Here is a 23,210-nt window from a genome sequence, read left to right on the forward strand (position 1 = left end):
TTCGCGGGAACCCAGCTCCCCAGGTAGCCCCGCCCACCCGAGTGAGCGACTGGCGCATCTCCAAGACCCGCCCCGTGATCGACACTGGAGCTCCGGATTTGGGAAAGCAAGCAAGGCGGGCGATTCGGCCCTCCAGAGCTTTCATTGGTCGGATGCCACGGCCAAGCGGCTAAGGTCCGCATGGCAATTGGTTCAGGGACCTTGGAGCGGGCGGGACACGCTTGCATTTTAAGGGCGGGTCTGGATACAGTGCGCCGGCGCGTCGCTGGGGACGCCGGCCCTGACTCCTAGTCCAGGGTGCGACCCGTGGGGCCCCGCCCACGGGGCTCTTTGTCCCGTTAACTGTCCGGTGCTGGAAGGAGGGTTGTGGCCCGGTAGCGGCTGGGGCGGCGGAGACATGCCCGTGCGCTTCAAGGTGAGCTCCGGGGACGGAGAACTTGGGAAGCGGGGCCTGCTGGGGAGCCCAGTGTCTCGGTGCCTCGGGCGCCAGCGTCCCATTTTGCAGATGGGGAAACTGAGGCCCTGAGGTGACGACGGATGTGTCCTCGAACTTCCCGTACGCCAGTGACAGCCTGACTTAGGTCCCGGGGGGTCCTCTGCTTCCCTTCCTCTCCATGCTCGGCCTTCTAAACAGGCAACTATTCAAGTATTCAAACTTCTCTAGGAAGATGCTTCAGAGTTACTTCGTACAGCAATTGTTGTATTTTGGGGTGTGTGTGTGTGTGTGTGTGTGGCGTGATAAAATGGAGAGAACATATGTAATTAAAAATAGGTGTGTAGATAGGGTGTCCCAAGTCTGAGTGCACTTGCATTCAGACTTTTGGGACACCTTGTAATAATAATATTATTACATTAATAAGTAACAATAAGTGTTTTCTTGCTTTTAAGCCAAGTGTGATTCATGACCCCATTTGGTGTTTTATTGGCAAAGATACTGGAGAAGTTTGTTACTTCTTTCTCCAGCTCATTTTACAAATGAGGAAACTGAGACAAAGAGGGTTAAGTGACTTGCCCAGGGTCACACTGCTAGGATGGGTCTGAGGTCAGATCTGAATTCATGAAGATAAGCCTTCCTGACATCTGTTCTATCTACCGAGCAGCCCTGCTGTCCCCAAAGAGTAATTACCACTTATATAGTGCTCTGTGGTTTGCAAAGAGCTTTACATGTCTCATTTAATAATAACAATAATTTAATAACAATAATTAATAATAATAAGTTAAATAATAACAGCTAACATTTATATAGTAATTACTATATGTCAGTTACTGTGCTAAGTGCTTTACAATTATCCCATTTGATTTTCAGGACAACCCTGGGAGGTGTATGCTATTATTAGCCCTTTTTACAGTTGGGGAAACTGAGGCACAGGATAAGTTAATTGACTTTCCTAGGTTTTGCTACTAAGTATCTGAGTCAGGATTCAAGAAGACTGAGGTTTTCCCCACACCAAGTCCAGTGCTATCTGTGCACTGTGCCACCTATATTTGTATGTCTATATATGTATATACATGTACATACAGTACATAGACACTCATATACATGTGCATACACATTCACATGTACATATATAGTGTCCTCAAAGTCTTAATGGAGTCTTAGTGGAGACTTCTATATAGTCTCCTAGCTATATTTTTATGCATACACATGTGTAATGTATATGTGCACACACATGTACACATACACACAAATGATGTCTCAAAAATATTAGTATAATCTCCTATACATGGTGCTACCTAACTATCTGTGGGTAGACTATGGGTACACACCTTTGTATACATATGTATAATCCACACATAAAATGGGTGTCCCCAAAGTCTTAATTTTTTTAATGCAGTATGCTTGTATTTGCATGTGTACATATGTGTGTGTATATATGTCCACATACACACAAATACAATGTGTCCCCAAAAGCTTGGTGCAATCTTCAATCTACTGTGGCTCCTAGCTGTATTTATGTGTATATTTATTACACACACACACGTATATATACATATACACACATGTATATATAATATGCATGTTTCTGTAGAGAAAACATGTCCCCAAAGTCTTAGTGCAGTTTAAAACTTTAAGAAAGAGTTTAATAAATAAGTTATTAAAAATTATGATTGCACTAAGACTTTTGGGATACCGTGTATGTATTGGAAGTGTGTGTGTGTAAAATGCTTTGCAAATTTCATAAGCACTATATAAGCTCTTAGCTATTATCATTTGATATCTCAATTAGTAAAATTGGATTCTGTCATTTATATAGCTTAAATAAAATAACTTGCTTGCCTAAACTTTTGATAGAGGCAGAGTTAGCTACCTGTTGTATCAGAGATGGTGCTGCATCCAGACTCAGAGGTCCTAGGTTCTAATATTTATTCTGCACTTAAATGTATGATTTTGGGCAATTTACTTCACATCTCTAGAGCTCTGCCTTTTCATCTGTAAAATAGTCCAAGACTGTGATCTTTTCTATCCCTAAAACCTGTGATCCTCTGTATTTTCATTCTTTTCAGAAATGGAGACTCGTATTTTCTTAAGCATTTTGGAATTTGGGTAAAGTGCTAGACCAGCTCTAGGGATCATTTGCCCTTTAAAAATATAACTGATGAAAAAGTGACCAGCTTACCATATGGCCTGACAGAATGTCTTATCCTTCTGCTTAGGGAAGCATGTCTTTATAGTTCTAAATCTTTGTTATATTACACTATGTATTACATACATCTTATCATCCAGTGCACACTTCATTAAATATTGATTAATTCAATTCAGCAGGAATAATAAAGTTCCTCTCATGTGCAAGGCACTGGAGATTTAAAGACAAAAAGAAGATATATAATGTCTATGCTCAAGGAACTTACTTTCTGCTGAGCGATGTACGCATACACAGGGGAGAGAGAACAGTAATAAGTAAGGGACTTCCTATAGAAGAATATACCATAGCAAACCCTTAAATTAATAAGTAAAAATAGTCTCATAGTAATGATAACTGATTGTGAAGGAAAGCATTTAGCTTCTTGTCACCAGTTATCAAAGGGAGATCTTTTGTACTTGATAACTAATTATAAGATTTGAAAAATTTTTTAAAGGTTCAAAAATTTTATTTAATGGTGTTTGTTTACAAAAGTCTGGGATCGCATCAATCCTATTCATCTTTATGTTTTACAGGGTCTGAGTGAATACCAGAGAAATTTTCTGTGGAAAAAATCATATCTCTCAGAGATAAGTAATTCTCCAGAAAGTCAAAAAAGTCCATGGGCTGGACTTCGATCAGATCAAATAGGTAAGTTTTAAAAGTTGATGGCTATTGTTTATGGTAATTTTTTCTTACTGGGCAAAATCATATTTCAATTGGCTTTCCATTTTTTAAATTGTGAGGTCTTCCCAGAGTTCTTATGGTTGTCCTGATTGCCATATGTGAACTTAACATATCTGATGTTAGCTTAAACTGTGTTGACTTATAAATATCGGAATACTCTGCCTCATATAGAGGCGTGTCAATGTCTGCAATACAGTAAATGGCAGATTTTTACTTGTACTCTGGCCAGTATTTTGTGTAATTTTTGCAAGTTGCTATCCAATAACTGGTACATGAACAGCTGTGAAATTGTAACTTTAGAAAACAGTTGAACCAGAGATTTGGTGGACAAGTCTGCTGTGCTTATTCCTCTATCTCCTCAAACCCACTTCTGCTCCTGAGGGGCAGCTCTTTTCCTTCACTTCATCCCTTCCCTAAGTCAGATGAGACCTTTCTCATAGAAAGAGGACAGGGAAGAGGTGGTTTTCCAAGGCTACCAAGCCTGGAAAACATGTTTTAGGCTGTGTCTTATTGGATAACCCTGGTCCTAAGGTTATCCCTAGGAGTTGGGAAAATGGAACGCTTTAACCGATTAAATCAGAGAGGATTTCTGGGATCATCTCAGGGAAGGGAAGAATGATACTTGTATTCTCAACCAGGGCAGTAAGACTTCTGTACATCTGGCAGTGTTGAGAATGCATTGCTTGCTCAAAAATAGGTATTGAGTGCTATCTTGTCTTAGTCATACTTAAATACTTTAAAAGCTTTGCGATAATTTTTAAGCTGAATCCAAATGACAAGTCCTCCATGCCTGATAGATGATCTAAGTTGCTATGGCCATCCTTTTTGAACTTAGGTTGGTTCTCTCAATCATGAGAGACTCCCAGTTCTTTTCAGTGTCAGAACTTAAGACTTTCATCTTGGTACTAGGTAGAGCTAGAGCTTTTTCTCCTGCAAACTTTCAGGACCTCAGGTTCCCATGTTTGCCATGGTGAGATTAGAGAATGCTTTTGATAGATGTTACTTTGTCAGGCTATTTGAAGTTCTACCAGTAGAGTCTTTGGTGAATTAGCAAGCCCAAATAAATGTCCTAAAAATTCAAACTTTAGTTGGAAAGACAAGGGGAAACAGTATTTGTTAATTTATATTTTTGAGTTGATTAATTTGGTCAGATTTCCTTCTTAAATTGAGATGACTTCAATTAGATTTTAGGTAGAGGAGAGTATAGGGAAGGGTTCAGATTATTTGGGGTGATGGGATATTGTAGGAGGGGAGACAAGCTTAGATGGGATATTATAATGAGAGGTAACTTGGACAGTGTGAGAACCTTCAAGACCTGGAATTATTAAGGACCCTAGAAGTTTGGAGAAAAGAAGGTAGGAAAATGCCAAATAAAAATTCCAAGAAATTTTTGTGGGACTGTCTGTTTTTGTGTTTTCCTTTCTTGCCAATTCCCTTGTAAATCTCTCTATTCCCAGAAACTCCATGATGTTATGAGATAAGAGTAAAATCTTTCTCTGTATATTGTGGACATGACAAGTCATTTGGAAAAATTCCCTTTATGTTTCTCACTTGTCAAAGAGTGCTGCCCCTACTCAGAGACAAATACTAACTTGTTTTTTAGATGAAGAATCAGAAACCAGTTTTGGAATTTAGATATACTCAAGGTTGTATTGGTGGTAGATATTAGATTCACCTAGTCAGTTCACCATTCTCATGGGGCTTGTGCCTCTAGACCCGAGAGGGGATACAGTAAACAGGACATGTGCAGAAGCACTTTTGGTCTTGCATCATATTTTATATGGTCGTTAGAGGGAGTAATAAACACCAACTAACTTTTTCTTCACCATTATGTTTCTATACTTTCTTCTTTCACTTCATGAATGTTTGAAAATAGAGGGTTTGGAATTAAATCCTGTGTGCTTTTGGGAAAATTATTTAATCCCCATGCCAGTTTCTCCAACTATAAAATTAAGGGTTTGGATCAGATGTTGAGGGTCTTTTCAAGTTTTATATTTATGATCTATGAACTTTTCCATGCAGAAAAATTTTCTTTGAAGCTAAAGAACTTCTCCCAAATTTGGACAATTTTGGTTTGTTTTGTGACTAAGATTCTTAATTTGTAAATTCTTTTTGTCCAAAAAAAAGTATCCTATTAAAATATATTCGTCAGATGAAATTTATTGCAATAGTGTCAGCTGTTCAAGGAGATCTTTACTTAGTCTTCAGGAAATCAAGATTAATGTAGAATCTTTTGGGAACTTTTTCTCATTTTGGAAAATTACTTTTCTCTGATTAGTCTACATTAGAAATCCTTTTGAAAAGTTTCAAATTTGGACAGCACTAGAGCCAATTGTTTTTATTTAGTAGCCAGGAAAAACAATTAGAAACTGTGGCAACATGTTCTTTTTGATTTGCCAAGTGTATGATGCCATGACCCTAGTGCCTATCACAGCTGACTTGAACAGCATGACCCTAATTTTGTTTTTCTGAAAAGTCTTCCAGGGTTTAAATTTCTTAGGCTAGGTTTTATTTTGAAAAATCATTAGTTTTCTTAAAGACTCTTTAAAATTCAAGTCAGAAATTAGTCAGATGATAGATTTTAATTTGAATTTCTCCTTCTTATATAAATTTGTGTCTTTATAACATTGGAACCACCGTTATAACATTAGAACCACCTAAGTTTTCTTATTATCAACTCTGTTTTATACAGGAATCACAAAAGAACCAAGTTTTATTTCAAAGAAAAGAGTTCCTTATTATGACCCAGAAATTCCCAAATACCTTGAATGGAAGGCAGAAGATAGCTCTGAAAATGAGTTGGTTGCATTACCAGAATCTGAAGTCCCAGAAGTGCCAAAATTGCAGGAAACAAAAGAAAAAGGAGACCTGACTGAAGAAAGAATTTTAACTCCTGAGGTCCTAAGAGTGCCCAAGAAGGTTCAATCTCACTCTGCTGACTCTAAAGTTGAAGAAGCTGTTGATCCTGTAGATGATAATAAAGAAGCAATTTCAGATCCCACACCAATGAATAGGAATGCAGAAACCCAAAAATGTACTCAAGGTCTTTCAGAAAATGTCCATAATCAGGTAAGAATTTTCATTGAATTTTCTGAAAGGGAAAGAAAAATCTCAGCTTCATAGTAGCTTTTATAGTGCTGCCATACATACCTAAGACTTGTGTGTGTGTGTGTGTGTGTGTGTGTGTGTGTGTGTGCGCGTGTGCGTGCTTGCTGAGACTTTACTCTGTGTTATAGCTGTAAGGAGAGGTAGTAAATTCTGAGCTTTGGCTTAAGTAGGGACCATTTCTGACTCTTGACTCTTGATTATCCACATAAACTTGGGAAATAGCACCAGTGATACAAAACAGTGGGTCATCTGCCTCCGGATTTTATTCATTGCATATCAGTGTCTGAATCCTGAGAGAGAGAGAGAGATCAAATGAAGGCAGCAAGGGAGCAGGAGCCTCAGCCTGCGGATGGTGAATTCAGATGCTTTGGTCTGTCCTTTAAGGGTTGACCTCTCAATACCCCTTTCAGTTTCTTATCCTAAACCAACAGGAAAGCAAACAGAATCTTGATTGACAAAAGTCCTAAGAGGAAGGAGGAGAGGACTGGCTAGATCTTCCAAGTATCTTTGCCAGCCTTGCTTTCTCCTGCCAAGGCTGGGCTGCTGTCATGCACATAAGGGGTTTGTGGCAGCACAGGTAGGGATATCGCTGTCTACTGGGCTCCTCTGCCTGTTCTAGCTCTCTTTCCCAGTTTCATGCCTGCAGCTGATAAGGACAACAGAGGAACACTAGTGTGTTAGAGAAGAGCCCGTGGCCCCTCAGAGAAACTAGACGAGGAGGGATTCAAGAAAGGTGACGGGGAAGCTTGCTGGGCAGGGGACAGTGTCCATGGTGGTGATTGAGTAAATAATAACAGCCTGGATGGTGTGTGGTTAAGTGAGTTAATCATAACTAAAATCCTAGTATAACATTAAAAAATGCCATTAAATGTAACTGTTTGGATTTGAAAAATCTTAATAGATTTAAGGTGGAAAATTAAGATTTGGTTTAATTGGCAATTATATCAATGATGGTAATAAAAAAAATTCAACTTGGATAAAACATTAAAAATTTTTTTTTAAGCAGTTGGACAGGATTCTACGGAGGAAAGCAGGATTGTCTGTTGCTCCTATATATCATTCCCTCAGAAATTCTGAATATCAAAGACAATTTGTATGGAAGACCCCAAAGGAGAACTCCCCAGTTCTTGCAGCTGATCAGGTAGCTTGAAGGATGGGTTGACGGTGGTATCTGGTAACTTATTACTATGTAGGATTGCATGTAAATATGGGATCCTAAAGAAACTAAATTGAAATAGAAATGAAGTAGAGTTTAGGAAAGTGAAAGTTATTCCTGGTTATTACTTCAAATTTCCCTAGAGACTTTTTAATTTCCTTTTTCTTTTCTTCGTCAGTATACTCAGACTTCATTTTTTAACCTGCACATTTTTGTACTTTTAAAACCCTCAAGAAGTAAGAGTGGAATAAAATGCTGTTGATTGTATTTAGAGCAATGATCTTGGCAGTTATAACTATTGTGGAGTTATGGGCATTAGATTGTTACTTTAATCATAATTGTTCAATGCAAAATCTTTAACTTACTTCAGACCTGGTAACAGAAATTTTTTTTTTAAACCTACTCACCGAAGCCCTAATAGATTAAATCTGCTGACAAGATTAGGAATCTTCCTTGAGACTTAGAAAATGAAAACTTTGGTTTCTTAGATTTTTGGTTTCCATAAACTAGAGAAGAACTTGTCATAAATCTGGCATTTACTTTTGTAGGCTTATGTGCAGATGAAAGAATTGAATTAAGTCAGTGTTAATTCCTTATAATGCAAATGAGTCATTGCCATTGTCTTAGGTATTAATTTCATTCCTTTTATTAGAGCAGGATCTAAAGGAGTTTTTTTGGACTCAAATTTAGTATTTAATTTGATGCCGCATCAGTTTTGGAATTCTGTGTATGTATTGGAGAGCTGATAAGTGAAAGAAGCTGACAGTGAGTTTGTCAATAAGTTCTGTGATGCCAAAAGCTTATTCCTTGAAAAGATGTCTTATACAAATTTGTAACTTAACTGTGGCACCTTTAGTTAAGAAATCTTTGGGATTATGAAGTGCCAAATCAATAATACAGTCTTTACTTAAATGCACATTTTATCAAAAAATAATATTTAAGAAGTACAAATAAATAATAAAACCTCCATTTTTATACATTGAATGTCATTCCTTCTCTACTTGTTTTTTTATATTAGACACTTAAATAAACTACATAGTAAAAATGCAAGTCAGGTTCTTATAGTTGCAAAAAGGGCATTAGAGGGAAAAAGAAATGTAAAAAATGTTTTTTCTTGCCCTTATCTGTTATAGTGAACAAATTTTGATTTGAATAAAGACTGCTGCAGGGTTTAAAATAGTGTTATAAGAAATGAAAAAAAAATTGCTTAAGAGATGAATAAAAAAGTACAAAGCTTATAAATGAGTTAATTTTTTTTTTTAAAGAAAGCATATTCTGATGGAAAGAACCCTGAAATAATCTAGAATTCAGGTATTAGTCTGAATTGTCATCAAATTTGTTCTCATAAAATATGAGAGCCTGAAGGGGCCTTAAAATTCATCTCTCTGGACCTGCTTTTTCTCATTTAACATATTGGGACTGAATTAGATGACTTGTACGAGGGCTAGCCCCTTTGCCACTTTTAACTCAACGTACCTCCATTTCTTTTGTCTTCCAAAGATCTTTTCAGCTTGATGCTGCTCGAATTGTGGGACTTTGTAGCCACAATATTTTAAGTAGTTGGCACTCATCACAACCCGTTTTCATTACCTGCATTGGCTCCATGTTGGATGATTAATAGATTGTGTTTAGTTGGCATTTATGTTTCCTGGCTGATGCTTTTTTTCTTTTCTTTCAGGAGGAGGTAGCAGGCAGTAGTTCAGTTAAATAGACATTTGTTAAGACTCCAGTATCTGTTAGATGTGGTCTACTGTACTGGGGTACAGGGGTCCTGGGGACACAAAGGCAAAATGCTTGGAACATATTAAGTCCAGGGTAGATTTTGTGAAGGTGCTTGGCACCTCAGAAAACTGTTGTGTGGGAGAACTTGGGAAGAGGAAGGAGTTAAGGTGAGAAGGTCATGTTGAATTCCAGGGGACAGTTTGTAGGCCAGTTTGACTTGAAGGCAGAGTATAAAAAGGAGAAGGTAGTGGGAGTGAGCTGGGGAGGAGGTAGCATTAAAAAATTTTGTGAAGCACTTCAGATTGTGAAGCACTTTAAATACCAACTAGAATTTGTGTTACTCCAGAGATAGTAGAGAGCCACTGGGAGACTTTGGAGCACAGGAGCGACATGATTAGATTTATTTGGGCAACTCAGTAGAGTATTGCTTGAAAGAAGAGGTTAGAAGCTGAGATAACAATTGGGAGGTTCTTGTAATAGTCCAGGCATAAGATGATAGTCCTAAATTAGGTGACTGGCAGGTGAGTAGAAAGAAATGAAATGAAAACTATAGAAGTAAAATCATAAACTTAGCAAATGATTGGATACAAGGGATAAGAAGGGGAAAATCAGAATGACTCTGAAAGTGAGCAGGTGATTAGAAGGGAGGTGGTATCCTTTAAAAAAGTAGAAAAATTGGGAGGAAGGTCAGTTTTTGGAAAATCAGTCACTCAATATGTATAGCCACTCTGTGTCATGTACTATGCCAGGAGTTACTAGGTACCTAGACAAAATTGATTCTCCCTCCTTTGGGAGTTTATGTTCTACTGGGGAAATAGATAAAACATGATTATTTGTGTTATTGCTGTTGAGTTATTTCAGTCATTTCTCATGTTTCATGACCCCATTTGGGATTTTCTTGGCAAGATACTGGAGTGATGGCCATTTCCTTCTCCAGCTCATTTCACAGATGAGGAAACTGAGGCTAACAGGGTGCCCAGGAATAGAAGGCTAATCTTAGAGGCCAGATTTGAATTCAGGTTTTCTGACTCTAGGACCAGTGTTGTATCCACTGGGCCACCTAGCTGTCCTAATTTTGTTTTGTTCAGTAGTGTCCAACTCTTCATGATCCAATTTTGTTTTGTTTTGTTTTTTTGGTAGGGATATTGGAATGGTTGGCCATTTCCCTCTCTAGCTCATTTTACAGATGAGGAACTGAGGCAAACAGGATTACGTGACTTGCCCAGGGTCACATTGCTAGTATATGAGATCAGATTTGAACTCGAGTTTTTCTGACTCCAGGCCTAGATTCATTGTATCACCTTGCTGCCCATTAAAACATGATTACAAATGAATATTGCAGGAACCACATGTGTGTGTGTGTGTGTGTGTGTGTGTGTGTGTGTGTGTGTGTGTGTGTATGTATGTGTGTTCATACAGATTATCTGTAAGGACACTAACAACTGGGGCAAGTTTCTTAGAGGAGGTGGCTGTCCCTTTGTACTTTGAGGGGAGCCAGGAGTTTTGAGATGGGGAGGGGCAGAGCAATTGAACCCTGGGAAGTAGTATAAGTTAAGGCACAGAGATAGGAGATCATTTATTGTTCCAGAGAATAGTAAGCAGGCTGGTTTATTGGAAAGAGAGGATGATGGACAATTCAGCCACTCTGGGATGATAGATTGGGGCCAGATTGTGGAAGATTACCAAACTGAGGAATCTGTATTTTTTTCTAGGAAGTCACACCTGTACGTCAAAAATATTACTTTAAAATTAAAAAAAAATTATTTAATATTTCTTTTTCCCCAGTTACATGTAAAATGATTTTTTAAACATTTGTTTTTAAAACTTGGAGTTTCAGATTCTCTTCCTTCCTAACTTCCCCTCAAGCCCCACATTGAGAAAGCAGAAGTGAAGTTAAGCAAAACATTTCCAGAGAAATCATGTTGTGAAAGAAAACATAGACCTTTCCCCCCTCAAAAAAAAGAAACTCAAGAAAAATAAAGTTAAAAAAAATACGCTTCAATCTGTATTTAGAAATAATCAGTCTTTTCATCTGAAAACTGTTTATATCTTTTGATCATTTATCAGTTGGGGAATGGCTGTTATTTTATAATTCTCTACACATATGAGAGATGAGGCCTTTAGCAGAGAAACTTAACTCAAAATTCTTTTCACAATTACCATGCTAATTGTATTTCCCCCATTTATTCTTTCTGCTTTCACCCTGTCCTTCCTCAAAAGAATTTTGCTTCTGACCACCCTCTTCCCCAATATGTCCTTTCTTCTATCATCCTTCTCACTTCTCTTACTCCTTTCCCTTCCTACTTTCCTGTAGGATAAGATAGATTTCTATACCTGGTTGAGTATATATGTTATTTCATTTAATATGGAAATAACATTGTGCATGATACTGACATGATTCTGATGAGAGTAAGGTTCATTCGCTTTCCCTCTCCTTCCTCTCTTTCCCTCCATTGTAAAAGCTTTTTCTTACCTCTTTATGGAAGATAATTTACTCCAAGATATATCACTTTAGCAGCCATGGGAGGGTGGAGTGAGAGAGGGAATAGGGGAAAAAAACAGTTTGTAGCCTACTAGAGTGATCCAGGAAAGAGATGAGTAGGGTCCATACTTCGGCAGTGGTGTTGTGAATGGAGAGAAGGGGATGGATGTGAGAGCTATAGAAGAGGGAGGACTGACAAATCCTAGCTATGAGAGATGGAGGCTAAGTGAGAATGAATGAAAAAGATGAGAATGACTCCTAAGTTGGAAACCTTAATGAAAAGTGGATGGATTCTAATTTGAATATATTGAGTTTGAGATGCCAACAGGACATTAAATCTAGGTAGGAGAATTAATCAAGTAATAAGGATTTTTTAAGCACTCAGTATATGTCAGAAGGCAGGTTTTGATAAGACTTGGAGACATTAGGGCTGAATTTGTTGATTTGGTAATCATCCGCACAAGATAATTCAAGTCATAGAGAGAATGAAGGGAAGACCCAGAATGGAAGTTTGGGGGATACAAGCTGAAAGAGCAAAGGAAGTTGAGAAGGTGCAGATAGGATAAATAAGAGAGAGTAGTACCATGAAACCCCCCCCCAAAAAATTGTGAGAAATGAGAACAGACCAAAAAAGATAGTAATAACCTAGGAGATATAGGTTTCAGTAGAATGGTACAGTAAGAAGCCTGACTGTAAGAGGCTAAGAAATGAGGAAGAAAGGGGAGGGGAGGAGTCCATTGCGGGGTGGAGGTGGGGAATTATAGACCATCCTTTTTAGGAATTGTCTTGAAAAAAGTCATTGGCTTTCACAGTTAATAGATTATTAGTAATCTTGAACACAGGAAACCCTCTTCACCCTTCATCATTTTGGGAAGAAAAAAGCAAATACATTTTATTATCTTTTAGCATTTATAGTAATTATAATAGCCCTTAATGGTAATTATAATTAACTATTAGTCTGAAAACAGAACAAGAACATATGTATTAACACATGCTGATCTTTGGGTATTAGCATCTTGGCCTATAAATGGAAGTATAAAGGACAATAAAAACAATTTTGTGTGCTGTCACTTAATCTCTCATCAATGTGCGATAGTGAAAAGTGTGTTAGATTTTGAGTCCGGAGACCTGGGTATAGTTCCTGTCTCTGCCGTAAACTAGTTGGATAATCTTAGACAAGTTATAATGCTTTTCTGATCCTCATTTTTTTCATGTTTAAAATTAAAAGGGTTGAGCAAATTATCTTTATATTTCATTCTAGCCATAACATTGTTATATTTTATTGTTTAGTCTTTAATTTTGCATGATTGACTCTTGAAAATAGAAAAAGTAACTTTTTTGTTCTTATTTTAAGGTTTTTTTTAGTAAAAATAAATCTGTTCCACCTTTCAAAGTTGATGTGACTATCCCTGAAACAGAATACAAGAGGAATTTCAAAGGTTTGTCTCCAAAGAAAGAAAGAAGATATAGGAATGATTTGAAAGAGAATGAAAATCCTGAAATTGACTCCCCTGAGAAGGTATTTATCATTTCTTTTCCTTTTTAACTACCATTTTCCTTATCTTATTCTTCTTGGACATATGATGGCTTATTCTACCAGAAAAATGGTATATCATAGCTTTCTAGGAGCTATGGGTACAGATAGAATTTAAGTAAAGGAAAAAATATATAGTCACAGGGATTAATGTCCCATTCTTAATTTTAAAATTTATTTAATATTTTTATTTTTTCCCAATTATATTTTAAACAATTTTTTATATTTGTTTTTAAAACTTTTGAGTTCTAGATTCTATCCTTTATCCCCACTCCCAGCCCCCATTAAGAAAGCACATATGAAATTTTAAAAAACATTTCCATAAAAATCATGTTGTGAAGGAAAACATAGATTTCCCCCTTCCCCCAAAAAACCCTCAAGAAAAATAAAATAAAATAACAGAGAGAAGAGAAGAGAAGAGAAGAGAAGAGAAGAAGAGAAGAGAAAGAGAGAAGAGAAGAGAAAGAGAGAAGAGAAGAGAAGAGAAGAGTTTGGTTGAACTAGATTGCCTTGTTGTCACTTCTAGCCTAACTGGTGTTCAAGGACTTCCTGTCATGAAGGCTTTCTTCTAAGAAGCAATGAGGTTGCTGTCTGAGAAATAATGTTTTAGATTAAAAATTCTTGAAAAGTAGGGGTTGTGTTGTTGGCTTATGTTTATATCACCAGTGCTTAACAATGCCCAGGTTATAGTAAGTGCTTAATAAATGCTTTATCTGTCTGGTTTTATCTGAATTCCGCATTTCAAGACAGGACCCCTGCAAGCCCAACAGCTTTTCCACGGAAAAGTTACTGGGGTCCAGTTCATCAGTCAATCAAGGCAATGAAGAGTGGACAGGATGAGCTTTTACATTCCCTCTAATTTTAATTCTTTGGTTATAATTCTCAATCTGTTCTTAAATGCCAACTTTTCTCTAATTCAAAGGAGTAGCATGGTCAAATCCCTCAAAATAATGATAACAATAAATAATGAGATTATCTGTTTCTCCTTGCAACTTTTCTATTTCTGTTACTTCTTTTTGAAGCTGACTAGAGGTATAGTATAGAGGTGGGGATGTATCATGCTTTTCTAAAGGTAGAATAACAATTTTGTTTTGTATTTTCAAAGATCTCAGTATGATACTTAATATATTACTCTTTTGGGGTTAAAATAACATTTTTCTGAGGACACAGATGAATGACTGTTTCTGTGTCCCGAGTTACTAGAATGGTGGCAAGATACCTTTTAAAATTGGATTGAGGTAAATACCCAAAGGAAATACAGTATTGTAGGGTAGTAAACCCTATAGACTTCACTGTCTCAAGGAGCGGTCTAGTGCTTTGTCCTTGTCCCAGGAACAAATTTCATCCTTTCCTACCAGATTTTGTTTTTGCCCTTCTCCCTTCTGGGAATGCCACCTGTTTTACCTCTTTTCTAATTACTGCTCTTAGCTCCTCACAGTCTAGCTCAAATCATAAGTCATAGGATTTGGATCTGTAAATGAACTCAGATTATTTGGTCCAATCCTTCTCATTTCACAGATCAGAAGATCACATATTGAAGTGACTTGTTCTAGATATTTATCTCTTTAAGATCTTTTTGATCCCTCTCATCCTGATACACATTTTCTTTACTTTGAGCTCTTACAGTGATTATTGGTGCCAGCTAGGAATTAATTAGCCATCATAGCTGTTCTGTTTTTATTTCAGAATGTTATTTAAACAACCATTATTTTACAAGTCATTTATTAAGTTTAATGATTGAAATTATGTATTTCAGTAATCATTAATGTTATTAATAACAGCATATTGAGATAGTGATTTAAGACTTATAAAGCAGTTTCCTCAACAACTTTATACTATAGGAAATGAGTAGAATTTTCATTTTATAGTTGAGAAACTGAAAATCCAAAACATTAAGTAATTTGTCCATGTTCATACAAGTAATTAAAAAAAATTCCATCTCTGCTTGCTAAAATCCTTCTTTTTCCTCAGTGCTCAGTTCAGTTGTTATTCAAGGCATGGTGGGGAAGACACTTCTTCCTTAACCCTCATGGAGTTTAGTCAGGCTGGAATTGAATGGGAATACTCTTGAAATTTCAATGAATCTGGGATTTTATTCATGCTGATATTCCTTTGAAAAGACATAGCTCAAAACTCATCTATACCTTTTCCTCATTTGTGATTTGTCTCCATGTCCTCCCAAAAATCCTCCTTATTGTTCTGTAAGCCATCTTTTAGGTCTTATACAATTTTTTGTGCACCAGTGTAGTGCTAAAGACATTGAGTGACCTGTTATCCCTCAAATAATTAGCTCATCTCCTTTTCTAATTATCCATTTCCATATTATTGGTAATATTTGTGCATTCAATATGTCTCCCCATTATTACGTGGGCCACTAATAATTTGAGTCTTCATCCTCATGGACATGCAACAAATAAATATTAAAAAGAATATAATAAGAAAAGTAAAAAGTGCTTTGTAAAGTTAAAAGAAGAGAAAGTAGGGGCAGCTAGATGGTGCAATGGATAGAGCACCAGCCCTGAAGTCAGGTGGACCTGAGTTCAAATGTGGCCTCAGACATTTAACACTTCCTAGCTGTGGGCAAGTCACAACCCAGATTGCCTCAAGGGAAAAGAGAGAGGGAGGGAGGGATTAAGAGAGAGAGGGAGAGAGAAAGAGAGGGAGGGAAAGAGGAAGGGAGGGAGGGAGAGGGGGGTCAAGAGAGAGAGGGGAAGAGAGAGAGGGAGCTCTTAGTCTTTACTTTCCTTTAAGACTTAGCTCAGGGACCACCTCCTCCATGGAGAAGCTTTCTTGATTCTTTTCCCCTGGACCTCTGACTGACCTTATTGTTGCTTTCATCATCCACAAATTTTCCTTGTCTTGTATTTTGCTTTTCTATGTTTTCCAAGATCTCTAAACCCTTATCTGTGCACTAGCTGTATCCCCTTAAAAGTCATTCAGGTTGAAAGCCATTTATTGAGTGCATACCAATAGCTGTAGTAGGTGACGGGGATAACAAAGGCAAAAATGAAATAATATAATGAAATGTAATAATGAAATAAGCCTTTTAGAAGCTTAGATTCTTTCAGAGGAGACTTTTAGCAGTGTGAGTCAATACAAAGTAATTTCTAGGAGGCCCCAGGGAGGCACTAGGCTCTGATTGCTTAGGGGATAAGCAAAGATTTCCTACACAAGGAGAATGTACAGGGGCCAAATGTTTTAGGCATAGTGGACAGTTTGGGCAAAGGCACATTGAGGACAAGGAACATCAAGAAAGCCCATGAGGGAATGAAAGGAAATAATGTATGCTAAACCTAGAAAGGCAGTGTGGAGCCAGCTTGGCAATACGAACTTTTTTGAGGGAAGATACGTTTTAGTTTTGTCTTTATATCCCAGAAAATAACTGTATTGTATGTATTTAATAAATGTCTCTTGAATTGAAAGTTGAGGGTAGATATTATAGAGAGTAGTCCAGTTTGACTGGTGTGTAGTGCGTATAGAAAGGCAAAGTGCCAGACCATGAAATGCCAAGAGATAGGCTTTGGACTTCCTTTGACTGGCATTCAGAGCTATTGAAGCAGAAGAATGATACAGTGAGATGCAAGCCTAAGGAGTACTTCTGGAACAGGTGAAGGAGTTTGATGGTGAAGAGTGGTTAGGAAGCTAATGCAGCGGTCCAACTTGGAAGCTACAGGAGCCAATATTAGACTAGCTTGGGTCTGAGAAAGGAGATAATGTACTTGATAATTATTTGGTTATGGGAGGAGGAAATTAAAGATTACTTTGAGGTTGGGGAGAGATGTGGTGTTTTTAAAGGAAAAAAAAAAAAAGGAAATCTATAGCAGTTGGTTTTGAAGGAAAGAAGATGAGTTTGGCTTCCCATTGTTTACTTCCATTTCATACCAAATGCTTTTTAAGAACCTACTCAAATGTAGGGCACTGTTCTAGGAAATACAAACACCAAAATCCTTTAATCCCCTTTCTCTGGGAGGGTTCCTGGGGGATTTGGAGATAAGGTTAAGAAGATAAAAGATTACTTGGTTAGGAAGACAGCACTAATGTCTGGGGAAGCAAGGAAAGATTTTTTGTAATGGGCTGAGGCTTGAGTTGATGCACTGAGGTCCCAAGCACGTGAGGCTAAATAGTAATTGGACCATGCTCTATTAATATATAAGCTTGGAGAAAGAATGCCCCCGCCCACTCTTTGTGCAAGTCCTGATGTGTTGTATAGGAAATGACGATTTTGGTGGGTGGAGGCAGGGGAGTGAAGAGGAAAGCAGAAGGAGAAACTGCTGGCTGGCGTCCTGACACGGCTGCTCGCATTGCCATTGCGCTGGCCCTTCATCTCCAACCCCCTCTGCTAGCTGGCTTCCTGTCACAGCTGCCCATGTTGCTATAGCGATCCTTTTTCACCTCTTCACTTCAATAAAGATTGAAGATTTTTCCCTTAACCTGAATTCCTGACTCCGGTTGATTTTAAATACGTGGTCATTACAGTTTTTAGTAGGACTTGGAGCCTTAGCTAAACCTTGAAGGAGGCTCAAGGCACTACTGGTACAGGTGGATAAGGAGAATCTGAGGGGGTTAGAAATGTGGCTGGCCCTCCAGAAGAGTAGTTAGAGCTGGAAAGATATATGAAAGATTCTTATCTCACCTCACCAGATAGATGGTGAAATATCTAAACAAACAGCCTTAGGATCCCAGATCTAGGACTGAAATGGGCCTCCAAGGCCATCTAGTCCAACCATTGTTTTGCAGGTGAGGCCTGGGAAGGTTTCATGGCTTACTCAGAGCCATACAAAGTACTAAGCCTCTGCACTGGGGTTTGAGTTCAAATCATCTCATTGGAGGCAGCTGGATGGGACAGTGGAGAGAGAGCTCTTCTTGAGCTCGAAACTGGCCTCCGACACTAAATAGCTGTGTGAGTCCAGGGAAGGTCACTTCACCCTCTTTAACAAGTATGGTTACATAAAACAAATCACATATATATTAATTTTATCTGAAAATTATCTCACTCTACATTTTTCAGAAATCACCTTTCTTGGCAAGAGTTAGGAATATGCTTCATCATTCTTTTGGTGTTATTACTGGTAATTGCATTAATCAGAGGTCCTTTATCTTGTTTTCCTTTTGTTATCACAGTGTTGTATTGTTTTCCTTGTTTTATTTATTTGACTCTATGTTAGTTCATATGGTTGTCCTAGGTTTTTCAGATTTCATTCATATAATTCTTTCTTTTTTTTTTTTTAAGGAATTGTTTCAATTATTTCTTATAGTTCATTCTTATAATATATTACATTACATCTGCAACTTTTTGGCCATTTTATCATTAATGAGCACTTGCTTATTTCTAGTTCTGTGCTTATATGTATTGTAATTTTTTTTTTTTTTTTTAAACAAATGAATCCTTTCCTCTTCTTTGTTCTCTTAGGGGTATATTCCTGGTAGGGGTTTTCTTCAGGCAAAGAGGATGTACAATGATTTTTGGCTTTTTTTTGCCAGATTGTTTTCTGGAATAGCTCTAGCACTATGATGTTAGTGTGTTTATCCTTTTGCAATCTCACCATCGATCTTTATTTATTTAGTTTTTGGTTATCTTTTCCAATCTGATGAATATCAGGTAAAAACTTAGAGTTATTTTAATGTACATTTCTCTTACAAGTGATTTGGAAGACATTTTTGGTATGATTATTATTGATAACATTTGGTCATTCTTCAATGTATATATATATTTATATCAACTCCTTATTTATTTTTATTAGACCTTTATCATGAAAATTTGGTGTAAATAATTTTTCATAGCTCATTATTTTTAAAGAATTTTAGCTGCATTGATTTTGTTTGTGCAAATTTTTTGAAAAAATTCAAGATTGTTTATTTTATCTTTTGAAATGTTCTCTTTATTTTAGTTGGCTGCTATTCTTAGATGTAATTCTTTAACTTTTGCTTTTTGGAATCTTGTATTCCAAAGATTTTCTCTCCCTGCTGTCAGTTGCTTTCAAGTCTTTGTGTCTTTTCTACTATGGTCCTTTGGTATTTGAAAGGGTGAGAGTGATAAGAGTCTGACTTAGTTTTAACAATTCATAATTTTCTATGTAATTTCCATGGTTTTTAGGTGTTCTTTGAAAACAACAACAACAACAAAAATTATATTCCATAGCTTTGCTGTGTCATAAAATGATGCTATATTCAGAACTACACGTTGGAAAAATCACTGACTAGGATGGTTTTAACAACTTCATGAAAAACAAACTTCACAGTTCTATTTGGTATTGGTGTTTAGCTTTAATTCTTGAATAAATAAAACAAATCAAATCTATCTTCTTCATGTAGAAATACTATGATGTAAAATCTACCATTATGGAATTTTAAAATTTCTAATCCAAAAAATACTAACACTAAATTATTTCAGTTTCAGAGTAGTAATAAAGAGAATTCATCAAAACAAAGGGAAGAAGAAATGGAACCAAAAGACAAAATCTCTCCCCGTAAATACCAAAGGTTTGGGCATATGTTTTGGAACAAAAATATCATGGCTTTTAGACCTTGAACTTACTAGCAAAATGTATTTACTCTTGTTTTCTTTAACCTAGGAAAGCAAACACTGAATATAGAGCTAAATTTTTGTCCCCATCTCAATATTTATACAGAGATGGTGCTTGGAAACGTGTGAGGGAGAACACGCTAAATCAGGTGAGTATTTCTAAGTTCAGGTTTTCTGTAAGGATATAGAAATGTTACAGTCTTCCAAAAGTCTTTGTGTTTGTTGATGGCATATGGAATGAAAAGTTTAGGGGCAGAGAGGGATCTTCGTGGGTAGAACACTATCCTCAGACATTGGAATTACTAGTTGTGTGACCCTGAACAAGTCACTTAAGCTTCATCCCCTCTCTCAAAAAGTGTGCCATGTGATTGGCAGGTTTGGACACAGGGATTTAAAAATATTCTGAAGCCCTTTCAACTTCTTCCACTCTTCTAGGTTCTTCCATGTCCGAGTGAACTTAGTTTAGATAACCTGTCCGTGCAGGTTAATTAGTGTAGTCATTATTTGTAGAGACTCCCACAGCTCCAATCAAACTATAATTAAGTCTTTTGTTACATGGTGATGCCCACGGAAAAATGTCATGCTACACTTAACAGTTAAGAGATACCAATGGAGTTGTGAGTCTGGAGCAGGGAATAATTCTTTTGATCTGAAAAAGGAATATAGGTTGGGGGTGGGTTGTAGTGTTACTCTTAGAATTGGAAAAGTGGCAAGAAGCCACATAGAAGCTAGTAGATAAATAGTAAAAACGTTAGGCTATGATATCATTAGGATCGTTGAAAAAATTTAGCTTTTATCATAACTGCTTGATTTTATTTTTCAAATACATGCAATGTTTTCAACATTCACCTTTGCAAGATCTTCTAAAATTTTCTCCCTCTCCTCCCCCCTCTCCCCTAGACAGCAAACAAATTGATATAGGTTAAACATGTAGCAGTTTAGTTTAGAGCAGGTATTTATTGGCAGAGTTACTAAAATACGTTATCATTCTGAAAAGGGAAATAATTCTGTCCTGCAGAGGGAGGAGAAGGGACAGTTTGTCCCAGGCTTTGTGATTTTATTCCAGGCTCCATCCCTCTACTGTTTTTAATAGATGGGCCCTTGAAGAAGAAGGTGGTTTTCTCAGCTGGAGCCAATAAGACTTCATACTTGTAGTTGGTCCCTTAGAATGTAAGCTTCTTGAGAGTAGAAATTGTTTCATTCTTTGTATTTATATAAATATTATCTAGCAAATCTTTGATGCTTAATAAATGCTTCTTGATTGATCCTAACACCTCTTATTATTACTAAAGGTTACACATAATCCTCAGATTTGCATTTCACGAAAGGGTAATGTCTTTTTCTATTCAGACTTTCTGTTTATGCTAATTTGAACTGGATTTAATTTTTTAAAAAATCAGAAATGGGGATGATTTATAGAGGAGAAAGGCAACTGAAATTAACTTCTTATGTTATCTTATTTGAATCTCACAATAACTGTGTAAGTAGGTACTTTATTATCCCCATTTTACAGAATAGGAATATGAGTCTGAGAGAGGCTGACTTGTATAGTGTTTTTGGCGTTCAGAGGAATGAGACACTTTAGGTAGGCTGTGTGGATTGGGAAAGTTTTAAAGAAGATTTAGGAAACCCTCCTCTCTCCTTTTTCCTCTTGGCAGTCTGATAAAACCTGTGGACCGTTTCTCAGGAAGTTGTTTTTAACTGTGCAAAATAAAATGCATAGAATTACAAAAGAAAAAAGATTATATTGAAATAGTTCTCAGAATATTTTTAAAAATCCAGAACCCCAGGTTAAAAACTTTTGTCCCAAATGCTGTAGATTATTAACTTGAGAGAACCTTTCTAATCTCCTCAGGTAAAATAAAATTAATGAGTCTATTCAGCTCCCAAATTTATATTTTCAGGAAACTTAGAGGGAGTTAATTTGTAAATAAAGGACCAATATCTTTTATATTTTCTGGAAAGGAGAAGACTCCCAATATCTTTGTATTAATATAATTTATTCTTTTTTTTATCTTTTTAATGAAGATTTCTGAGTGGGTAGAAAAGCTTGATATTGTAGTAATTGCTGTCCTTAGTAGTTTTAAGAAACAAAATATTTTATCAAGAACTCCACTGATTCACTGATGAATACAGGAAAGATTTATTTTACATTCTTGCAAGGCACATCTTTGAAACTCCAAAGGCAGCATTTTATTTCCTATCTGGAAGCACAAGTCCCTCCCTTGATTCCTCATTCATTGGATGTTACAGAAGTTACCCAACATGAATCTTCACCCCTCATTACATAGCCAGTGTGTAAAAGTAACAGAGGAAAACTACGGGCAAAAGATTCTTTTCAAATCTCAGGCCACCATCCTTCATTACAAAAGTCAATCTCTGCCCCCAAGGAACTTATTTTCCTTTGGGAGAAGTTAACCTCTATCTTTCATTATTCTGTGATTTCCTTGTAGGTTTTAATTTTCTAATTTAAATTTCATTTCTCAATTTGATTTTCATAGTTGTGGAAATCAAAATGCCCATCCATTTCTCACAGTGGTTATAAACATTTTAAGTAAATAGTATAGTTTGATATTTGTTCCAGAGGCTATTAAGGTGAAACAAAAATAGCAAAAAAAAAGAATTCTAAAAAGAATAACGGTAGAAAAGGAGACACTTATTACCAGAAATGAGGCTATAAAGATGGAAGAAATTTTAGCTCTGTTGACTCTCATGTATATGTAAAATGTCAAAGTATTTAAGTTACATGTTTTTATTTGCATTTATTTTGTTCTGTTTAACTTTTTCTTTTAAACATGGATTTTTTCAAACTGCATTTTAATTGATTTGATAGTTGAAAGATTAAGGCATGAACAGAAACATACATAGTTTATTTATATATTATTTATATATCACATGTGAGCAGAATATGTTGGACAATCATGAAAATTATTGGACTTCTTAGCAGAATTTTTAGTAAGGCTTTTAATTCTTATAATTGGCTGTAATTGAAAAGAACACAGCATTATTGCTTTTAGTTCACCTAACTTATTTATTAGAACAATCACAGAATCATAGATTCTTTGGACTTGAAAACATCTTGGTGATCCATCTGTAGATGGATACCATAGTACCTATCTCATGGGGATGATATGAAAGACTTTCAAATGAAATAATGTATTTAAATAGCTTTTTGAGCCTAATTACCATGATATCTGGGTCATTATAGTCCAATATCAAGCAAATTCTTTATTTTAAATAATAGCTTTTTATTTTTCAAAATACATGCAAAGATAGTCTTCAGCATTCATCCTCACAAAACCTTGCATTCCAAATTTTTCTCCCTCTCTCTCCACCTTCCCCCTCCCTAAACAGGAAGTAATCTGATAGAGGTTAAA

The 23,210-nt window shown here is 36.6% G+C and overlaps 1 protein-coding gene across 5 annotated transcripts in view; it reads left to right on the top strand.

Moving 5' to 3' along the window:
* The first annotated feature begins 267 nt into the window (after positions 1 to 267).
* MDM1 (Mdm1 nuclear protein) overlaps positions 268 to 23,210 on the top strand; it is a 36,392-nt gene continuing 13,449 nt past the window's right edge. For 2 of the 5 annotated variants that reach the window (XM_052001122.1, XM_052001126.1), the window contains exons 1-7: positions 313 to 415; positions 3,158 to 3,272; positions 6,001 to 6,377; positions 7,423 to 7,557; positions 13,131 to 13,295; positions 19,702 to 19,790; positions 19,883 to 19,982. In XM_052001122.1, coding sequence (XP_051857082.1) covers positions 398 to 415; positions 3,158 to 3,272; positions 6,001 to 6,377; positions 7,423 to 7,557; positions 13,131 to 13,295; positions 19,702 to 19,790; positions 19,883 to 19,982 — 999 coding nt within the window. In that variant the 5' untranslated portion in view covers positions 313 to 397. Of the gene's footprint in view, positions 416 to 3,157; positions 3,273 to 6,000; positions 6,378 to 7,419; positions 7,558 to 13,130; positions 13,296 to 19,701; positions 19,791 to 19,882; positions 19,983 to 23,210 lie in introns of all 5 variants that reach the window. The other 3 variants (XM_052001125.1, XM_052001123.1, XM_052001124.1) reach the window with 3 other exon arrangements.

Source organism: Antechinus flavipes, chromosome 5, assembly GCF_016432865.1.
Source record: "Antechinus flavipes isolate AdamAnt ecotype Samford, QLD, Australia chromosome 5, AdamAnt_v2, whole genome shotgun sequence".
In the NCBI taxonomy this organism is placed as follows: Eukaryota; Metazoa; Chordata; class Mammalia; order Dasyuromorphia; family Dasyuridae; genus Antechinus; species Antechinus flavipes.